The 21,575-nt window shown below is 41.8% G+C and overlaps 1 protein-coding gene across 7 annotated transcripts in view; it reads right to left on the bottom strand.

The window, feature by feature from the left end:
• DYNC1I1 (dynein cytoplasmic 1 intermediate chain 1) overlaps positions 1-21,575 on the bottom strand; it is a 196,826-nt gene that overhangs the window by 59,020 nt on the left and 116,231 nt on the right. For all 7 annotated transcript variants that reach the window (XM_063324873.1, XM_063324876.1, XM_063324875.1 and 4 more), the window contains one exon: positions 16,610-16,735. In XM_063324873.1, coding sequence (XP_063180943.1) covers positions 16,610-16,735 — 126 coding nt within the window. The remainder of the gene's footprint in view (positions 1-16,609; positions 16,736-21,575) is intronic.

Here is a 21,575-nt window from a genome sequence, read left to right as displayed (position 1 = left end):
CCACCCATAACTGCAGCTGCAAGTTCTTTGGGACAAAGACTGCTTTGTTACAATGGGTTTGTACCAAATTTCTTTCAAAGGCATCTGTCTGGTTGAGGCCTCTAGGATCGACCAAATAATAACATTACATAAAAAATTTACCTGGCACACAGGTCAGAAATGCCATTAAATAAGAAGTGGTCCTTACACTGGAGTGTTCGCTTGCTTTCTGAAAATACAGGGCTGGTGGCAGAACATTCCTACCCACTATCGGAAATCCTTTAGAAATAAGTAATTACCTACATGGGACATGACAAAACAGAAGTTGCCCAGCATGTTTCTACTGACACTTTTGACTCTGTTAACTAGTGGTTGCCATTTTCACACAGAGGGAAATTCCAAGAGATTTTAAAAGTTAAAATATTTGGTGAATTGCAGCCTGAATAATTTTCTAGTGATGAAACCTCTTTAACTTTCTGCACACATTTACATTTAGTCACTTTGACTTCTATTTTAAAAAGCATCTCAAACACAAAAGGTGTCCATCCACAGACTGGCTCGTTGGTGAGACAAAGGTATTTAGGTGCTGCAAAATGCATTGGCAAATTCCATTGCCTGCCTTTCTCTTCATTTTGAGGCAGCTAAACACATTTATAAATCTAGCTCAACATCATCAGAACATAAATTAATGTCTTAACAGTTTCGGTCTGCCAGAAGTCAAAATTCAGATTCAGCAATAATCAGTTCCCAACTGTATTTCATTGCTAATTCAGGGCAAATGCAAGTCCTCTATTTTCAGTTTGTGCACTGTTTCCTATGGAGAATGTATACAGTTTTCCTTTTGACAGTAAGTAATGTCAGGTTGCAATTGTCGCCTCTCTTTTTTTTTTCTTTCTTTTTTTTTTTTTTTTTTGGCAGAAAGGGCTTATTGGACTGGACTTCTAATATTAAATGGCTGTCTAACACAGATAGTTATCCCAAATAACTCAAACCTCAACCAAACCATGACTTCCATCTTGCTGTAGTGTGACCACCCTCCTGTGGAAGCGGTCATGCAATCTGGATGTTAGCTTAGTTGTGTTTGGGCTTCATCTGGGCTCAGAAAATCAGTAAGATAAGTTACAACGAACTGTCTGCAGTAATTCATGAAGGGACAATAACTGAAGAGATTTTACATTTAACTTTTCAGCTCTATTGAAATGCCTAATTCTCCATTCCCTACAGACTCTAAAGAAATATGCTTAAGGACACAGTCTTTGCAGAATTTTAGGGATGGTTTAACTAAGACACCAAGAATTGCTGTGGCAAATAGCCCTAATGCTATGCACTAAGCCCTGTGCATAGTCTGCTGCGTATATATTAAATCTACTGTAAGTACATGCTGATAATATAATAAAGAATGAAAACTGTTGCTTGCCTACTCCTTTTTCATTCTCTTTAGCACTCATTTTGGCAAGCAGGGCAGAGATTGCAGCATTCAGTGCCAGAAGGTCCTGAAAAAGGCAGAGTATTTCATATAAGACAGGTTTTCAAAAGGCATCTCCATCGGCATGGCCTTAAAGCACTGTTTACATCTGCATGCATTATTATCCATGCGTGAGGATGGCAGAATAGAGATAACAAGATTAGAGTCCATAGTAAAAAAAAAGAGGAAGAATTCAGTATAGCTTGTTTTGGTCAATCTAGTCATCATCATATCTCTGCATTCCTACAGGTTTGGGGGGGCGGGGGGGAATATTTTAAGCACTGCAAAATGGAAGATAGGACTTGAGAAGCACATACGCAAAACATCAGGCAAACCAAAGCCCTCTCTAAGTCAGGCAACTCCAGGCAAATGCATCTGTGAAGGTGAAGCCACTTCTATCTAGCAAATGCCTGGGGACCCTGGCTGGGACGGACAAGTCCAGGAGTTCTGGTCTCATTTTCTGAATTACTTCTGTATATTCTTTGGTATTATCTAATATAAAATACAGATATAGTCTTGTCAGCTCAGCCCCATGCTCACAAAGCACCCCAGCCAGTGGGATAAGGACATAAGCTTCTTGTTGCTGCACATCTCTTCTCCTGGCAGAGTCTGCTTTCTGCTGGAACCACAACATGCCCTCAGGAGCGAGGCTGAGAGTTCCTATCCAGGGTGGTCCCCAGTTAGCACTATGCAAAAGCAGAAGAGATCCCCCGGAGAGTGAGGTATGGGCTAGGCTTGCCTGGCATCCTGGTCCTGGACTCTTTTCCTCACAGAGAAATCAAACCAGATGATGTCACATTCTGGAAATATCAGAGTTGGACTTTACAGAGTACACAGAGATAGCAAATTCCAGACTTGGAGAACAGGAATAGAAACACGAGTTCTTGAGCTGTGGTGGTAGCTTGGTGGTTTCTATGGCAGCAGTTCCCCAAACCATGCGTTTAATCAGTCAAACGATATGAAGCCAGAGATGAATTAGAAGCCAGTACAGATGCTGCAAGAACAATTATCTACAACTCAGCCTGTGAAGTTGGGCATAGTGGTCACAGCTGCTTATAGAGGAGTTGCAGATAAATCTCAAGTGTGGTGCTCAATCCAAACCCCACTAATAAACGCACAGGCCATGAGAACCCAAGCAGAGTCAGAAGACTGAACATATCAGACCAAGAACACCTAAGACCCCAGCTGAGGAAAGAACTTATCTTTTCTCAGAAGGATGTTTGTCCATGAACTTAATTGTAGGTAATTCTTCCAAGTCCCTCATGACTTCAGTGACTCAAGAGCCATTCTCACAGCCAAGCAAATTGCCTTAACAGGCTTTCTTGATGTAGGACTTCTGGGAAATAGTGATCTCCTTTCAGAGAGGAAGGAAGGAGGCCCTCATGTTCAGCTGATACTGGGAAGACTCTGTAGAATCAGAGACAGTCATGGCCCAGCTGCCTTCTGCATAACCTCAGAATTGCAGGGAAAGGAAACGGAGCATGAAGTGTCAGAGACAGACGCACTGAATTGCCAAGATTGGAAAGCACCTCTGGAGATTATCTAGTCTAACCCATTGCTCAGAGCTGGGTCAGCTGGAGCAGATTGCTCAGGACTGTGTCCAGTTGGGTTTTGAGTATCTCCTTGGATGGAGACCCCATGACCTCTCTGAGGAACCTATGCCAGTGCTCAATCACCCTCACATTAAAAGAGTTTTTTCTTATGTTTGAATGCAATTTCCTGTATTTCTAATTTTGCCCATTGCCTCTTGTCCTGTCACTGGGTGCCGCTTAAAATAGCCTGGCTCCATCCTCTTTCCTCCCCCATCAGATAGTGGTACACATTGAGAAGATCCCCCTGAGACTTCTCTAGACTGAGCAGTCCCAGCCCTCTCAGCCTCTCCTCATATGGGAGATGATCCAGTCCTTAAATCATCTTAGAGGCCCTTTGCTGGACTTGCTCCAGTATGTCCAAGTCTCTCTTGCACTGGGGAGCCCAGAACTGAACGAATCTCTGCTTGCTGGACCCCTCTTTACTTATCAAGGATTTTGACTGAATGGAGCTTTGCCTGATCTTGGAGATAAGTCACTTGATTTTTCAGATTAACGCTATGAGGTGACTTCTGCAGGAAGTCCTATGGGAGCAAAGGGACAATGGTATATCTTATTTTACTTGTTTCTAAGCTATTGGCATTTTGTACTGTGTAGTCTGTGTCATTTGGGCAAACTTCTATCAGTTCACTGTCAAAATAATTACAGTAATCTTTTCTTATCTTTTTGATTTAATTGTAGCTTCTAGTGAAGACTGACAGGCTATTATATTTGCCCAAATCCATCACTTTCACTGATGTATCATTTATAAATAGTGTCACTACATCATTGGAAATAATTGAAAATTAATTAAACATTGCACATAGATACGAGGATTGAGAGAGTGAAAGGCACAGATAAACAGCTATCATCTAGTGGAAATGCAGAAGATAACACAGGCAAGTCTGTATTAAGAATGAGGGCAAGAACACGAGTTGCCTTTGCACTGTTCATGTCTCCTACAGTAAATGACTGTACAAATTCTGATACAAGTAGCCTGGCTCTGCACCCATAGAGCGTTATGGAGTAGCTAAGGCCATGCAGGAATACTTCCCATTACAGGGGGATTTTTAATCCCCCTTTCTCCAGACAAACCTTAGTTTCCTGAAATTTCACATCCCGCTTTCCTCACCTGCAAGGTTCTGCAGTTTGGTTTCTGCTATTTTTCCCATGAGTAGTCTTGGAAGGGAGGAAGGAATGAGATAAGTGTTTTTCCAGTCTCTGGGTCAAAGTCTTAGTTACAATAAATCAGCATAGTTATGCCAGCTTCCATTTTCTGACCCCTGGAGTAACAGAGGACCACATCTTGCTCAAAAACAGCTCACCTGGGTCATCCACTCTCACCAGTGATGGGGCATTTTATAAAGCATCACTATCCTGCCAGGAAGAATGGATTTACCCCAGACAGCTCATGGCAAACGGCAATTCTGCACGACTCCTGTACATTATTAACTCAGTTAAAATTGATCTTAGTCTATTTATTTACAGATGTAAACATGAGATAGCAAATGTTCAGCATGTTCTTCTCCACATGAAAAGACTGATGATTCAGTGTATGTTCATGATCAATATGGAACTGAAGTGGAATTGATATTTATCTTAGCTACAAAAATACTAAATGTTTTTATAAGAGCAATCGAAATGAATTAATCATAGATCCTAATGTACCCTGGCGCATTTTGTTGTAGAGATAATGAAAACACTCTGATCTCTTCAATATGACAAGTTTTTAAAAGTGTATCGCTTTTTGTATGTAGGACATTTGCTTGTCATCTTACACTAAAATAAATGTACTTTAACTTTTCTTCTCTGTACTTTTCATGATATAGACAATCCTGTTTTAATAAAATTTCATGAGAAAGATCTGCTTTGTGAAAGTTAAATCTATGGTATTTGTGATCATTTGTATTCTGTTATTATGATTATATAATGGATCATGAAATTTTTGCAAAACACTACGAATGACTTCATATGGGCACTTATTACTAACAAAGGCTCACTTTTTATAATCATCATTACAGTGACAGCAAATATGATATCATTATGCAGAGTAGTGCTCGTACAGTAAGAATTCCTGGGCAGTCTCTAAGTGAGCTGACAGAGACTCCCCTTTTTGCCACTTCCCAGAAGACCCTCTGCCCCACATGGGAAACGTCTTCCAAGGATAATATCAGTATCTCAGCCAGTCAGCACGTGCTTCTGCTTTCCCTTTGTGGGAAGCAGGGAGTGTTAATCATCATTAAATCAATGTTGCCCGTATACAAAAGTTCTTTTCAGGGAAGTGCTTGTCAGTCATCCAGCCGTGGGGGCAGGGGGCGGAAAACTGTTGATTTTAGACCTAAGGCAGAGGACAGTTGTATCCTGGGCTGTAATGATGGATTCGTTGCTTTCTGGGGCCTTTTACAGCACTTTAGAAGAGTAACTGGTTTATATTTTGTGCCAGGTGACACAGAAAGAGGCTTCACTCCTCACATAGAGCTCCCACAGAGAGAAAACTCATGAGGTGAAAATAATTTTCTCGAATTTGGACCAAATGTACTCTCCATTGCAAGTCGTTTGCACTGAGAACGGTTCCATAACCCAAACAGAAAAGTCATGCCTATGGCTGTTTATCCATCATTTGCAGTGTGGCTAGGGAATTGCGTGGTATTTTATATCCTTTATGGAAAACAATTCTGTGGAAGGATCCCAATGACTTATTGATTTCACATCTGATCCTGCATTTCATATTCACCCAAAACCCTTTTAGCACTGGGAGTTTCAGATATACAAAAAAAAAAAATGGAAAACGTAATGTTCACATCAACAAAGGAAAGTTATGGTCTTTTTTCCCTTCCTTCTTCCCTTTTTCTTAAACTATTTTATACTAGGTCATGTTGAAACGTAACCAAATCAACAACTACTAACCTATAAAACACCCTCAAGAACAATTGCGGGATTTGGCAATTTTTTTCTCTGCGATTTTGGGATAGTTTGACAAATCTGCATTTTTTATCAACAGAGTTTTTCAAAATTCTGAGTCGGACGAATAATGTCATGTGTTTATAAGTATCAATAATCTAAGCCATCTGCAAAGGAATGGTTTTGCAAAGGCATCTCTTTCAGGACACTCTGTGGATTTTGTCACTGCTTGAGGTTTTGGCAAACCATCAATATCACTATAATTTTCTCTTATGAAATATAGTTTTTGACTGAGATCTTTTTTTTTCCTTAGCTAGCTAAAGTTTAAAAATACTGCATGTCTAACTCCAGAAATTCAAAGGTTAGGTTTTCTCCAAATTGCATTATTTGCATATTGCATATTAGATGCCAGTAATTCATAAAGGTACAATGTAAGTTATCGGTGAAACAAAGAAATTTAAAAAAACCCAAAAAGAATGCCTGCCGTATTGAGTGGCCAACATATTCTTTATATTTGTTCTGCAAAGAAGAATATGTGAACTTTAAGAAGAGAAACAGCACCTTTAAGTACAGATTCATTACAAATCACTATTTTAACACCTACAAAAAGCAAAATGCTACTGCTAGTAGTGACAGCATATCATTTAAGCGTATGATAATCTACCCCCTCCAAAAAAGGCTTAGAAGCAGGAACCGCCTAAAATTTTCTACCCAACACAAGGAAATCTGTCACTTCCTAATTCTTTGATTCATAATTGAAATCTCAGTTTCAAATGAGGAAGATGATCTGTGTTAAGCATTGCTCTGAGCAAAGGAGCATTCTGTTGCTAGCAGACTTTGCATGTATAAACACAGTCCTGGAGTAATTCAGGATGGTAATTACTAACAGGGAAACTGCACCCACCTTTTGTATGAGCAGTCATTTCACAGACTGCTGGGTATGGCATACAATTTTGCTATTACAGTGTGCACATTGGCTTTGATGGGTGCATTGCTCTTCAGGGTTCTGCACAAGAGAGCAATAGATACGAGTCATCATGGCAAAGTCAGCTTTTCTAAGGGTTAGGAAAGATACAGGTAAGCCCAAGGGAAAGCATACAATGTGTGGATCCAATTGACATCCCTTCAGTCTAAATAATGATGCGTAGTTTCTCTCCAACCTTGCCTGGAAGAAGGTTTCCTTCTCCCACTCCTGTTAGGAAAAAATATTTTGACTCGATTTTGTGTGGAAATAAAATAAGTTTTAAGAGATTTTAGGACTGAAAGGCTATGTGAAAAGCACGGCATACTTTTTCTTGATCTGCAGATGCTAGCAGATGACACATAAATAGCTGTGGCATTTCAGCAATAAAGGATCACTTGGGGCAATTCATACTGGTGATTTCAGGACTGTGTAAGACACTGTAGCACCCAAGACAGAATACACATTTCCACATTTTCAGTGCCTTTTCTGTCCTCCCCCATTGACGCCTCTGAGTTCAGTAGTAGCCAGGAGACAGGAGATTTTGCCTCCTGAATATTTGGTCCTCTTTGGTCTCCCCTTCTACAACTCTGCTGCAGGCAACTCTCTCCTCTCATCTAAGGCACCAAAAATCATTTTCCAAATACTATATTCAGCCTTCGGATGTGTGGGTGTAACTTCTACTGAGTCACACACAATCTCTCCACAAGTATTGGAGCACTAATCTTAGGCCAAATGATAGTTATTTTTAATCACCAAAGGCAGAAGTGGTGTAAAGTCCAATAAGAGGAGAAAAAAAAAAGACAGCAGTTATCAGCTGAGAATAGAGGAAGAATCTAAACCCAAAACCTACGAGGCAAAACATGGTCTTTTGTTTACTGAAATCTTCACAGCACAAACTGTGCTCTGTGTTTCTATGTTCCAGCCTGGACAAACACAACAGGACAGAGGAAAACAATTTTAAAATAAGAACAGAACAAGTATGTCCTTCTATCACAAGCCACAGCTGAAACTGTTCTCCACCCCCAGTAGCACAGTTGGAAATTATCCCAATTTTTAATTTAAAATGGTGCACCTATACATCTGCATGAATTATTGCAGTGTGACAAATGACCACGTAGTCACAAAAGTAACAGCAACAAAGTGACCTGAAGAACAGGCACAGAAGAGCTTTACACAGTTCCACAATGATCAACCAACCAACGAGGCACAGCAGGAAATGAAACAGAAATGAAAACAAAACAACCTCTGTATCTATGAAGAAGTCCTACCTGATTCATTTTACAACATTTTGGTATGTGTTACAGAAATTCTGAAAAAAATTTGGGTCCCTGGGTACCAGAGCATTCCCTGTATGGGAGCTGCCCCAGCACCTTCAAAGGCAGATGTTCAGAGGTCCACTTACCACAGAACTGCTACAAAACCAGGCAGAATCTGATTCATGTCCAGGATCATAGGATCTCAGGACAATTCAGGTTGGAACAGACCTCAGATCTCTAGTCCAACCTCCTGTTCAAAGCAGGGCCATCTGTAAGCTTATCACTCTCTACAACTACCTGAAAGGAGGTTGTAGCGAGGTGGGGGTCAGCCTTTTTTCTGAAGTAACAGGCGACAGAACAAGAGGAAATGGCCTCAAGTTGTGCCAGGGAAAGTTTAGACTGGATATTAGGAAAAGTTTTTACACTGAAAGGGTTATTAAGCATTGGAACAGGCTGCCCATTGGAACAGGAAGTGGTTGAGACACCATCGCTGGAGGTATTTAAAAGACGGGTAGACATAGTGCTTAGAGATATGGTTTAGTGATGGTTTTTGTCAGAGTTAGGTTGATGGTTGGAACAGATGATCTGAAAGGTCCCTTCCATCCTAGGCAATTCTATGATTCTATGGTTCTATGATTAGACGAGGTTGCTTAGGGCTTCATCAAGCCTGTCTTGAAAAGACGATGATGGAGGCTGTGCAATCTGCCTGCACAACCTGCTTCAATGCTTGACTCTCCTCATGGGGAGAAGCCTTTTCCTTCCATGTGGTCTGAATTTCTCTTCCTCCAGTGTCTTTTGTTCTCCCACCGTCCACCAAGCTTTAGTGGTTACCCATACTTACCTTCTGTTGACCAGTTCTATTTTAACAACTGGACACTTTTTGATGAAAAAGTCTTTTACAAAGTTGAGGTTTTTTTAGAAAATTTGCAGTGAGCTCAGAGCCACATGTCTTCTCTGAGATGTGCAGCACTTTAAAGACCAACCACAGGAGCGCCCTCTCGCTAGAAAATAAGGAACTAGACAAGTCAGCTCTGGGACTGGATATGCTGCTGGTTCTTCAATTGGTTTTACTTATGAAATTCTGGGAATCTTGGGGGGAGCTTAGGGGTCACTTCTTTTATGCCTCTGAAGAGCTGAATGCTTACTTGAAACTTAGATAGCAGCAACAAAGTGAGGAAGCCTTTGTGGAAACACACCCATATGATTACCAAAGAAAATTTTCTTTATTTTTTAAGTATTCCAAGCGTACTTTCTTGACAATTAAACTTGTTGTAGTCCTTCTTTTCTTTTAAAGTTCTGGGACTGAGCTCTGGTTTGGCTTCCACAGTGAAGGAAACTCAAGGACAAGAGGAAAAGGAGGATATTAGTCATTCATGCTGTTACCTCAGCCTGCTCTGCACTCAAGTCTCATGGATTTGGGTGCTCAGCACCTTTAGAAGGCAGACTTCTGGAGCCAAAAGCACATCTGAAGGAATTTATGTTGATTTTGAAAGAGCAGACAACAACAAAGGAACCAAATCAGGAAAAAAAAGGCAACTCCGGCCAATATCAGCCACTAAATATAGCCCTTCCCTTACCTCAGTGCATCTAATTCTAAGATATGCATTTCTGACTCCATCCATTCAGTTGAAAAGGGAAAGACCACACCAGGATAAGCAATGAAGAGTGGTCAAACACATAACTTAATGACAGTGTATAGAAGCCACTACAAAAAAGCTAGGGGAGAATGAAACATTTTGTGGTGCGGCTGAGTGGTTGATTTCTCTACCCAATCCACCAATATTTTCCAAGCATGGACAGCTTTTCTTGAAATTAAAATAGAAAACACAAGTCCCATATCCCACAGAAAACTGACAGTTTAGTAAAGAGATGGAACCAACCAAGTAAATCCGACTGCATGGCATTTTAGGAAAAGGACAGAAATAGCTGCAGCTATTAAAAGTGATATACTGCTGAAATCTTTTTGTGATTATATTAAAAGTCGATCTGACTTCTTGAAAGAACTCTTAAATGGTTACTGCTTCCTCAAATAAAAGCTACTTCACATGTGCTCTCCTTCCTTAAAAATACGCTGAATGGAGTTACTTCTAAGTGTCAGATTTGTACTTCTCACTGCCCTTTTGAGACATTTGGAAAAGACATAGCTGAGAAAGAGGAAATTAATAGATCAAGAAATGAACTATAATAAATCAAAACACAGTCGATATAGTATTTTTTTTTGCTGCTGCTATGATTAGACTGGGTGAAGGAAAGCAGAATTCATCAAACTTTCCAAACACAATGTGGAGTCCTCCAAATCAGAATGTAACATTCAATTTGGTTTATTTGCATGAAACTAATATCTTTAGCTGTCTTCCCCCCACACCTCCTCCTTTAAAGTGATGGATGTTTGAAGCTGAGGTCCAGATACCTCAACCGACTTTAATAATCCCTGTTTAGTTCCAGAAGAAAGGAAATAGTTTGCAATATCATAAAGTCCACTAGACCCATTGATTATTTCTTTCCCTTGTATCTTCCATCTCTGTAGATCAGCTCTAACCCAAAAGCTATGAGATCTGGTATAGAGCAGTGCTGCACCCATGCTAACAGGCCCTGCTGAAAGGAAGGGTATAATAGCTCAGACTTTGACTAGCCACTTTAGGGCAAAGACAGTCTGAGTTCTCATTTGCCTCACTCAACCAGTGCAAAGTTTCAGATACTTCTTCAGGTCACTTTAGGTTAAAAAGCTTAGATCAGTCCACCAGGAAACGGAAACAACATCACAGGCAGAGATGACCAATAGTACATAAACAATGGGCATTGCATTACAAATAATCCTCATAATTAATGGGTAATGTAGATTTTTATTTACTTGTTCAGTGAAAAAAAAACACATTACAGACATCTAAGCGCTTTCTAAGAAAGAGACTAAGACTGAGAAATATCATTGACACTACTCTATCAATCAATGGCACAGGAATGTTCACATGCAAGGCCAGCCCTGTGCATAAATCAATACAGGATTGAGCTCATGTTGAGTCATATCATCAATAACCGTGCCATACTATTTTCATTTTTGTCACCCCCACCTAAACACAGACCAACAGTAGCTGAGAGAAGCAGTGTGAACCACTGCTTAAAATTCTTTCACCAAAATGAGGGAGAGTCAATGTGATTTCCATGTCTTTGCTGGAATTCATTCCCTCTCTGGATACTGCCAAACCAACCCGACCAGGGATGACTCATCCACAGGGCCTTGTAAAGTACTTCTGAAAATCTTGGGTTTTGCCTTTGGAATGCAGTGGATTACACTAGAGTTTGTGATGCTCCAGCGTGGGGGAAAAGGACATCCCCGACTCGTCCCTACAAGGACATTCCCAGTCTGCACTCTGTATGTCAGGCAGTATCAACTGCATGGTCAATTTATTCTTTACTACCCAAGGAAAGCATTGAGGATTCCTTTGGCAAATGATATCACCCTTCCACTTTGATTTTGCTTCTGAGACATTTTTTTGCTTGCATAGGAAAACAAATGAACAAATTGTCTGATCCCTCATTATTCCTTGCTTTGCCATTTCTAACCTTGTGGTAAAGAGATGTATGATGAGCTATAGAGGAAAAAATTTGTGGGACTCCCTGGCAGCACATCACTGGGTGAAGCAGAATCATAGAATAGTTTGGGTTGGAAGGGAACTTTAAAGGTCATCTAGTCTAACCTCTTCTGCAATAAGCAGGGACATCTTCAACTAGATGAGGTTGCTCAGAGACCCATCCAACCTGACCTTGAAGATTTCCAGGGATGGGGCACCTACCACCTCTCTGGGCAACCTGTTACAGTGTTTCACCACCCTCAGCATAAAAAAATTCTTCCTCATATCTAGTCTAACTCTACCCTCTTTCAGTTTAAAACCATTACCCCTTGTCCTATTGCAAAAGGCCCTGCTAAAAAGTTTGTCCCCATCTTTCTTATAAGCCCCCTTTAAGTACTGAAAGGCCAAAATAAGATCTTCCCAGAGCCTTCTCTTCTCCAGGCTGAACAGCCCCAATACTCTCAGCCTGTCCTCGTAGGAGAGGTGTTCCATCCCTCTGATCATTTCTGTGGGCTTCCTCTGGACCCACTCCAACAAGTCCATGTCTTTCGTGTGCTGAAGGCTCCAGACTTCGATGCAGTACTCCAGGTGGGATCTCACCAGAGCGGAGCAGACATCCAGAATCATCTCCCTCGACCTGCTGGCCACGCTGCTTTTGATGCAGCCCAGAATATGGTTGGCTTTCTGGGCTGCAAGTGCACATTGTCGACTCATATCCAGCTTTTCATCCACCAGTACCCCCCAGTCCTTCTCGTCAGGGCTGCTCTTAATCCCTTCATCCCCCAGCCTGTATTGGTACTGGGTGCTTGCCCCAACCAAGGTGCAGGAACCTGCATGTGGTCTTGTTGAACCTTATGAGGCTCACATAGGCCCACTTCTTGAGCATGTCCAGGTCCTTCTGGATGGCATCCCATCCCTCAAACTCGTCAACCGCACCACTCAGCTTGGTGTCATCTGCAAACTTGCTGAGGGTGCACTCGATCCCACTGTCTATGTCATTGATGAAGATATTAAACAGTACTGCTCCCAATATGGACCAGTAGAAATATAAAAACCTAAAGACGGGCAAAAATAAGAGAAGTAGAAGAAAAGAAATATTCCACAGGAGGAGAGAGTAGAAGCCAGTAGGACTGTTTTGTTTAGAAAGGATTTGATAGACGCTGTGGCAGTTTACATGAATTAATCAGTAAACAAGTCCACTTGGCTGATAGTAATTTTTCCCTTAATACATATTAACTAAAATTGGACCCAGTATTTGTAGCACAACATATTGTAGAACTATGAAATTTACTACCACCTACACTGTATTAATGAGCCAGCAACCTAATATGACTTTAAATTGGGCAAGAATTTCATAACAGTAAGATCATTAGTGACAACAGCTAAGATAAACATTTACAGAATACATCATCCCTCACATTTGAGGACTGAAATCAAATGTTTTGCTGGTTGGAGTTAGGAAAAAACACCATTGCTGGTGGATTTTTCCATTTTTGTCTGCCATGGCTGATAGACAACTTTAGTTGAAGCCCCTAGGTTCTGACAGCTTTCAGGAAACGCACTGTGAAAGCTGGATCATTTCAATGATCCTATGTAAGATTACAAAAAGTCATAGAAAATGGTAAAGAAAATTCATAAATTCCTTTGTAATCTTCTCACTTAAATCTGTATAATATACCAGGAAAGACAGAAAAACTTTACGGTTCCTGGCTTCCAGAATTTACCAAATTTGCACAAGAGGTATCTGAAGTTCTACCTGCTGAAGTTCAGCCAGCTCTTTAGCTGTCCAGAGGTGTTCCACATACCTATTTCTATTGATGTTATCAGAAGTCCTGAGGTGGAATTTCTTAGAAGTTCCTCAGAAATGGCTTCATAAACCTATTTATTGATCTGGCTTCTCTACTCTGCTCTGGTGAGACCCCACCTGGAGTACCGCATCCAGCTTTGGAGTCCTCAGCACAAGAAGGACATGGACCTGCTGGAGCAGGTCCAGAAGAGGGCCACAAAGATGATCAGAGGACTGGAGCACCTCTCCTATGAGGACAGACTAAGAGAGTTGGGGTTGTTCAGCCTGGAGAAGAGAAGGCTCCGGGAAGACCTTATTGCGGCCTTTCAGTATTTGGAGGGGGTCTAAAAGAAAGCTGGAGAGGGGCTTTTTACAAAGGCATATAGCGACAGGATGAGGGGTAATGACTTCAGACTGGAACTTTAGATTAGATATTAGGGAGAAATTTTTCACAATGAGGGTGGTGAGGCACTGGAACACGTTGCCCAGGGAAGTTGTGGATGCCCCATCCCTGGAAGTGTTCAAGGCCAGGCTGCATGGGCCTTTGAGCAACCTGGTCTAGTGGGAGGTGTCCCTGCCCATGGCAGGGAGGTTGGAACTAGATGATCTTTAAGGTCCCTTCCAACCTAAACCATTCTATGAATTACTCAACAGTCACATCTGAAATGAGTTTCCACTTGCTTGTATCTCGCTCTGTGAGCCCAAAAATTGAAAGGCAAAAGGTATATTAGTCAGCACCACATAGTATTTATTAAGACCATGTTTTTATAGAAAGTCTTTGGAAAGGAAAATAGAGTTTTATTGGGAAAACACACTCAAAGTACTGCGTTTGTCGTATATGGGCAACCTAGCTGTAATGATAAAGTGTGTGTTCATCTCTAGCTGCTGGGCTGGACTGTTATAAGTTCATCTATTGTGGAAGAAAAATTGGGCCTGTCTCCCAGAAGACCTAGAGAAATGACTGAATCAGGATTGAATAAGGGAACGTTTCTCTTGCAAAATGGTAATATAAATGATATGGGGCTGACTAATAATACAGTTGGTTTCCACTAACTAACAGAATAACATGATGATCTACAGAACTGAATTCCAGACTCTGAGCTAAGATAATTTTTTTTCTTATTTTCCATCTGAGTCAGTTAGAACAAAACCTGTGTTCAAGAGACCAAGTCTTGTGCTTTTTGCTTCCCCATTTAATCTCATGTGGGTATCCCCATCTGATCTGAGATGCAGAAGATATTCCACATGTCAGAGGCCCCCCAATGGTGGTTCAAACATGGTTCCAACTCATAAGGGACTTATAATGCAAATTATCTGTGGACAGTTTGACCAAGAAAATAAGTATTTCCCATGGACAGAAGAACTGATTTATTGTAATTGAAAGATGATGAATCCAGGCTGCACGTGGAAGCATGGTGCCATATGTGTCTCTCAATTCACAGGTTTTAAGGTTCCAGTTCTAAAAAAGGGGACACCCAACTTAATGGGAGAATTAGACAGAAGCTCAGCCAGACCAAATCTCTGGCCACCACTTTGTCCTATGTGTGTTTTTCTAATGGAGAGTATAGCCTGTCTCAGTGCCTTCAATTTAGTGAAGCATACCTTATTTAAGTGTACCTACTTTTAAAACTAGACAGAATTTTTAATTAATGGAGCACATTGTTATGTCTGTAGTCAATGTCCCCTTTGTGTACTTAGAAGGGCTATCCTGAATCTGGTTATTATCTCACAAAATCAATCTAGTTTGAGGATTATTCTTCCTGAAAACGCAATGGGCAATCTCTTCTTTTGAATATTTTGTTTAAAACATTAAGCCGCATGTACATCCTAGAAGAATTTGAACATGGGTTCTGAGCTAAGATCTTAAGCAGACTGAAAGAACACATCAGTCTGCCGAATATGATATCCAGAAAAATACAAGTTTTCATTTCAAAGGTAATACACACACACACACACACACATATATATGTATATAAATCTGTATGGCATATTTGCTGTGCAGGCCTAGACTCCTTGTGAAGTTGTTTTTCAGTATAGCAAATTAGAAAAACATGCCCAGAATTAAAGGTTACTTAATCGGGTTGAAGCAGTAACTTCAATTCCAGCAACTCCCTCCCACTACGTTACATCTGATAATGTACCCAAGTCCAAACATAAACTTAGTTCAAAAAGATGTTTGGTCCTTGAATGTAAAATGACACTTAGCTTACACAATTAGCCAGGTAATACATATCCTTCCAAGAGAAGCAATTTTTACCACAGAATAATCTGCATTTTACTAATCTCGGATTGTTAAATTTTACTTGCTGAAACTTTTCCATATGGCTTTTTGAATACCACTGTCCTGTATTTAATTACCACAGAAGGATATTAATGAAGAGGTTGGAAATTTGGCCCAATCCCTCTTCCACAGTTTGGACAGTTTGGTGGCGACAGAGCCAATGAGCAGAGCATTTCTGTCAATATGAGGCTGTGCCATTTCACACACAAAAGCAGTGGCAAAAGAGGAGTAAACAGACCTATAGAAATAAAACAACCAACTATTTTTTAATTGTTCATAAACTTAAAAAATAGTATGTTCATAAAGTAGCACTGAGTGAAGTGAAACCCTGGTTTGCTAACCTAAAGGACAGTCAAACAGGAATTGGTGGAGTAGCCCTTGTAATCGAGACCGTTTTTATCAAGCTGTAAGATGCACGCCCAGAAATGCAAAGTGTAATTCCCAATTTTAAAGGCAAAACATGATATGGAGCAGAACCAAGGCAAGGGTAGGCAGCTTGGAGTGCAGAGGATGCGAGGAAGCTAACGTGGGTGGGAAAGCATATGTTGCTGCCTGGATGAGGAAGTGGTACACCACAGTTACTTCATAAGTGCAAGGGCTTTACAAAGTAAATCTCCTAGGGACTGTTTTAAATAGACAAAGAATGACACACAGCCCTGACAGGCTTTCAGTATTGTTTGAGAAGGCTGGTTGCCTTCTAAAAACACTGGACTCATGCTTGTACTTTTTCCAAAAATGCCTGTTTTTAACCTCAACCTCTTCATATAAACAGTGGGCAGATGCACCATGTAGTAAACTCTGTTTTGTCTAGCATGAAATTAATGGCTTCCTCAGTCTTACCTGACAATGGAAAACATATTCCGGTGTGGTTTTCTTGAACTTCATGTTCCATACCAAGGCTACCCCATCAGGCTCATGTGGAGCATCTTCATTATTGTTATAAGATGCAACCATCAACTCGGGGTACTAGAAAGAAAAAGAAAAAGAAAATGAAATAGGACGGGTGATGAAGAACCTATGCAAAATCAGATGAGACAGAAATAATCTACACTAGATGTGCAATATCTGGTTTTAATTATAATACACACTAGTCCAATCACAGCATTCAGCTTCATTTTGGTTTTATATTTTACTTGTCCCTGATATCCTTACAGCCCTTGCTCCTTGTTCTTTCTGTTATTCTCAGATACCACAAAGCCAATGCTTTTTCTGTAGGTAATTCTCAGAAAAGACAACAAGCAGGATATTCATAGGGGCAATGTAAAGCAAGGAAGAGGAAAATCTGAAAGCTTGAGTAATTCTAATGCATTTGCTTAACCATTTTTTCAGGGACAAACCAGTGTCTTTATTGATTTTGATAATAAAAACACTATGAGCATAGCGTTGACTTGCTTTTATTCTGAAATTCAGTTTTTTCAGCATCCCCAAAAACTATTCCTTCTTATTTCATTATGCACTCTTCCTATTTACTTATGCGTAGAATCAACTTGAAAGCTCTTCTTGGTGATTCAAATAGCAACCAAAACATTTTCTTCACAGAAGCTCAATTTTGCAAGATGCTGAGGTCATCTTGTAAAGCATAGGGTGACCTCGAATTCCACTGACTCAGTAAGATTGATGCAATGAGCACTCTAAAATCAGATCCATATTTCCTCGCGCATCCATTATCCACTGATGTATAGCAGTACGTAGGCAACACACGCATATGTATTTGCTCTGTTTATATAGATACATGTATATACACAGACGCATAGTATCATATATGAAAAATCAGATTTTCGCATTCTGTTGATGACCTTGTATCGTTCCAAAACACCATAAGTGTGAACAATTTGCCCACAAACAATCAATTACTTTCTGCCTATACAATAGCACCCAGTTCTCCACTCACATGTTTGACACTAGACACCTCTGGTGGCCTCTGTCCTTCCCTCTAATTAGTCAAAGTAATGCAGTGGACCTTATGGCACGTCCAGAGAAAAGCACCTGGCTTCTGCAGACCAACGAGGCAGCAGCCCAAGCTCCGCAGACCTACACTCCCTCTTGTGAACTAGGAATGCTTTCCCTCAAAATTTCTCAATGATCTCCACAAATCATTGTCACTCTTTGTCTTTCCCAGGTAAATTCCTGCCAAACCATTCACAGCTTTATAGGGAACAGCACAGCTGGTAAGTGTGAAGGAAGTGGGACAAAGAAACTGCCAATAGTGCTATTGGGAGCTGTGAATTTGGTCCACACCAGGCATTTTAAAAATAAAAAACCCCCACACCACCCTTTATATCATTATCATTGGGGTTTGAACCTCTCTGCTTTCAGAATCCATTTGGAAGAAATAATGTGCACAGCTATAACTTTTGCCATCAGCAGCTGTTCTTTCCCACTTTGTGTACACATCCATGGATAATACATCATGGAGCTGATGATTTTTCTATTCAAGCTCATCATTCCAAATGAGCCTGGACCCACGTGTGGGAGAACCAGCAACGACACGTGGCCACCATAGCTGCCTCTTTCCCATTTTGGGGCGCCTCTGACTGGGTTGTACCTACATGCTGGCAGACCCTGGCTGCTGGAACAGCTTCTCAGGGCAATTTAGCACCCAAAACACTTGCATGGGATTTACTGCATGCAGCAGACCAACCTTCTCTCTCCTCAAGAACTGAGGGACACCTAAGTTTAATCCCACACCTGAGACACCACCTCTCTGGACACAGTTGTGCCAGTCTGCCCTCCACTGCTCTCATCCATCTCACCCCCCTTCTCCTGCGACAGAGATTACAACCACTTCTGAACGGCGAGCTCAGCTTCTTGTTTGAACTTTTTCATCCCACGTTGGCCCAGGTCCACGTAAACAGCGTGCGCAGCAGGCTCTTGCCAGGGCATCTCGTTTTGGCTGAACAGGTTAGGTACCATTCGCGCGAGCAGACCAGCCTGCAGTCATGAAGGGGCAGATACCTTGGCAGGCAGAAGCGACAAGCCCTTCCACCAGCATGACTGCAGCCAGCTAGGGCATGTGAGCAGGTCTGAAGCACCAGTTTAGAGGCACTTTGGGGTTGGTTCACGCTCCTGGAAAGTTTAGTGAGCGTGTTCTGGTTGGCAGCACGTCTGGCCATAAACAAACACTGACTCAACTCTTGCGGGTCTATACGTAGGTTTTGCAATCACAGTTCATGCATCTGACTGGAAATACAGTTTCAAGTTTACACAGATGCTGGGGTCATACCTTGCTGGGCAACACCATTATGAGGCTTTTTGACTCTTAAAAAAACAGAGCGAAGTGCAGGACGCTAAATCCATGCTGGCATTGCCTACTCGCCTCCTCATTCAATCTGCTTGCATTTACAGAATTTCGGTCCTCACCAGGTGCCCGGCTGTCCTGTGACTGCAACTGAAAACAACGTGGAAGTGGCGCTGTGGGAAACAGCATTCAAGGCTGCTGTCTGAGAGTCAAGAGAGACACAGTGGTATCCCTGAGACTGTGGTTTTCTTGGCTTTAGATGAGCTAAGCTACCTCCTCATGGACAGAGCAAGGTGATCCCACTCTCTGTGTTTACGCTTAGTCTTGATGAAGCATGTAAGCCGTTTTCCCTTTGCTCTGCAAAAGATTCAAGGGGCTAGTGGGTTAGCTTTAATGGTATGAATGATCCCACATGTTTGGGACCGTATTTTACATGTGACTGGGAACAGAATAACTTGTTTAATCAATGCATCAAGGTCCTTTGTTTGATTAAGCTTCTATTTGCCTTCAGGCTGTTTTGCCGCAACAGTTTTATCGCAGAAAATTGAGCAATGTGCTCTGCAGTTCCCATGCTTATTCAAGTTATCCTTTGGCACACTGGACACTGCCATGTCCCGGAGCGTGACTGAGAAGTGGAGCTAGCAGTTAGGTGGAATACCTCCGTCTGGCTCCAGCTCCGATACACCTCAAAGCAGGCAAGAGAGGAGGCAAGTCCCTCCTCCCAGGCTAGTGTGGGGCAGCACGCAGAAGTGCCCCAGCATGGCGAAGCCGCTGGGGTGGAGAAGCCCCCGCTGGGGTGCCAGGGAGCTGAGCGTGAAGAGTTAATGGAGGGGAAGGCAGGAGGGGCCACCCTGGAACAAAGAGGTGGGAAGCAGAACATGCCTGGGAGCCCCAGGGGCTGAGCAATTACATTTGGCAGTGCTCTTCTGAGGCGGCTTTTTTTCTTGCTGCCCTGGGAATACAGTAAGAACTGCCTGTTAGGAAAATATCAGATAAGAATTCCATGTAATTTCCAGCCCCTGAACAAGTGAACAACCTAAGATAAGTGTTTCCTCAGGCTTATATTTGATTTCTGTGGAAATCCATATGTGCTTAAAGGCCACCCACGTCACACCAGTGCATACCTGTTGTTAAGCTGATATTTTGTATGAAAGCAAAAGGATAAATCCTTCGTTTCACACACGGGGCGCAAGCTGGATATTACAAGCTGGCTTGTATCTCTGCAGCTGCCTGTTGTGCACCAGACGCGGTGGGACAGCCAGACCAACACAGCCTACTGGCGATGCTCGGTGAGACCCTCCAACTCCTCTCCTCCCTGACACGTCCTCTGTGCAGCCAGGTGCCACCTTCCCTGAGAAGTACCCAGAGGGATGGAAGCAGCCCTGCTGCCTTTTCAAGGGGAAGGAGAGAAGGATGGATGGGAGAGTCACTGTGTTCCTTATCCACTGCCTCTCCCCAGCCCGCACACACCATTTACATGCTTGGTCTTAAACACACGCCATCTCCACACACAACACCTAGCATGGTGCAGAAAGAGCAGCTACTTCTAGGCTTTTCTTAGCACTGGGCTGAGCTACATCTAGAGCATCTTTGCTACCCACACCAGGCTGCGTCAGGGCTCTGGACACACCAGGGCACTCCTGAGGCTGGGTTTGGGGCCAACTAGGTGTTCGCATTTTTCAAGCCTATGTCCTCCTGGAGCAGTTCCATTATATCTGTATTGTGGACCTTGGAGCAGAGTCTCCCTGCTTTCCTCCCCAGGGAAACCATCTGCTTTGCTCCAGGCTGGAACCTAGGAACCTACTAACAGGGACGAAGAAGAGAGGATGAGGGTGGCTGGAGTGAAACTGGGACAGAATGAATTTGACAGGACCTGTGGTGATGTGTGTGTCTGCTAATCCCAGCTCTCCAATAGAGTAACTACTTAACCTGGTTTCTGTGCTTTGCTGATGCTGCTGTATTGGTTTTGGGAAGCTTAAGCAGCTCTGTCATCGGTTTTATTTTGCAATATGACAATGCTTTGCGGTGCACAGAAACTGGATACATTCCAGGCTTGCTGCTTTAGCGTGCCCCCTGGCCAGCTACAGCCGCCTCTTCCATCTCTTGAAGAGAGGACCCAGCACTTTTCGGAAGACCTCTTTTCAATCTTTTCAAATTATTCACATACTTCCACATTTTGAGTTTTAGTATATTGGAAAAATAAATTTTATTCCTCACTATTCTTATTTTTTATTTTCTTTAGTATTATATATAACTATTTATTAACTCAATTGCTACATACTTAATAAATTATTTTTTATTGGTTTAATTTTAAATCTTTTGTCCTACAAAATTTTCCATGTGCTGAAGGTGTGGAGCGGGGATGGCAAGTAAAGACTCCTTCATCTTAGTAGGTTTGTTAACCTATAGTTTTAATACAACATCCTGGTTTTGAAGACCAAGTAACATATTAAAAAGAAATGACAGCTTCATTATTGCCCACTGCTCTTCTTTATGGAGAAACAGGCGTTCACGCATTCCTGGCCTTGCTGTTAGCTAAGAAATAACAACATACTCTGCAGAACAAAG

The sequence above is a fragment of the Chroicocephalus ridibundus genome, chromosome 2, assembly GCF_963924245.1.
Source record: "Chroicocephalus ridibundus chromosome 2, bChrRid1.1, whole genome shotgun sequence".
NCBI lineage: Eukaryota > Metazoa > Chordata > Aves > Charadriiformes > Laridae > Chroicocephalus > Chroicocephalus ridibundus.
The sequence above is the reverse complement of the archived record's forward strand: the minus strand, read 5'-3'. Positions and strand labels throughout refer to the sequence as shown.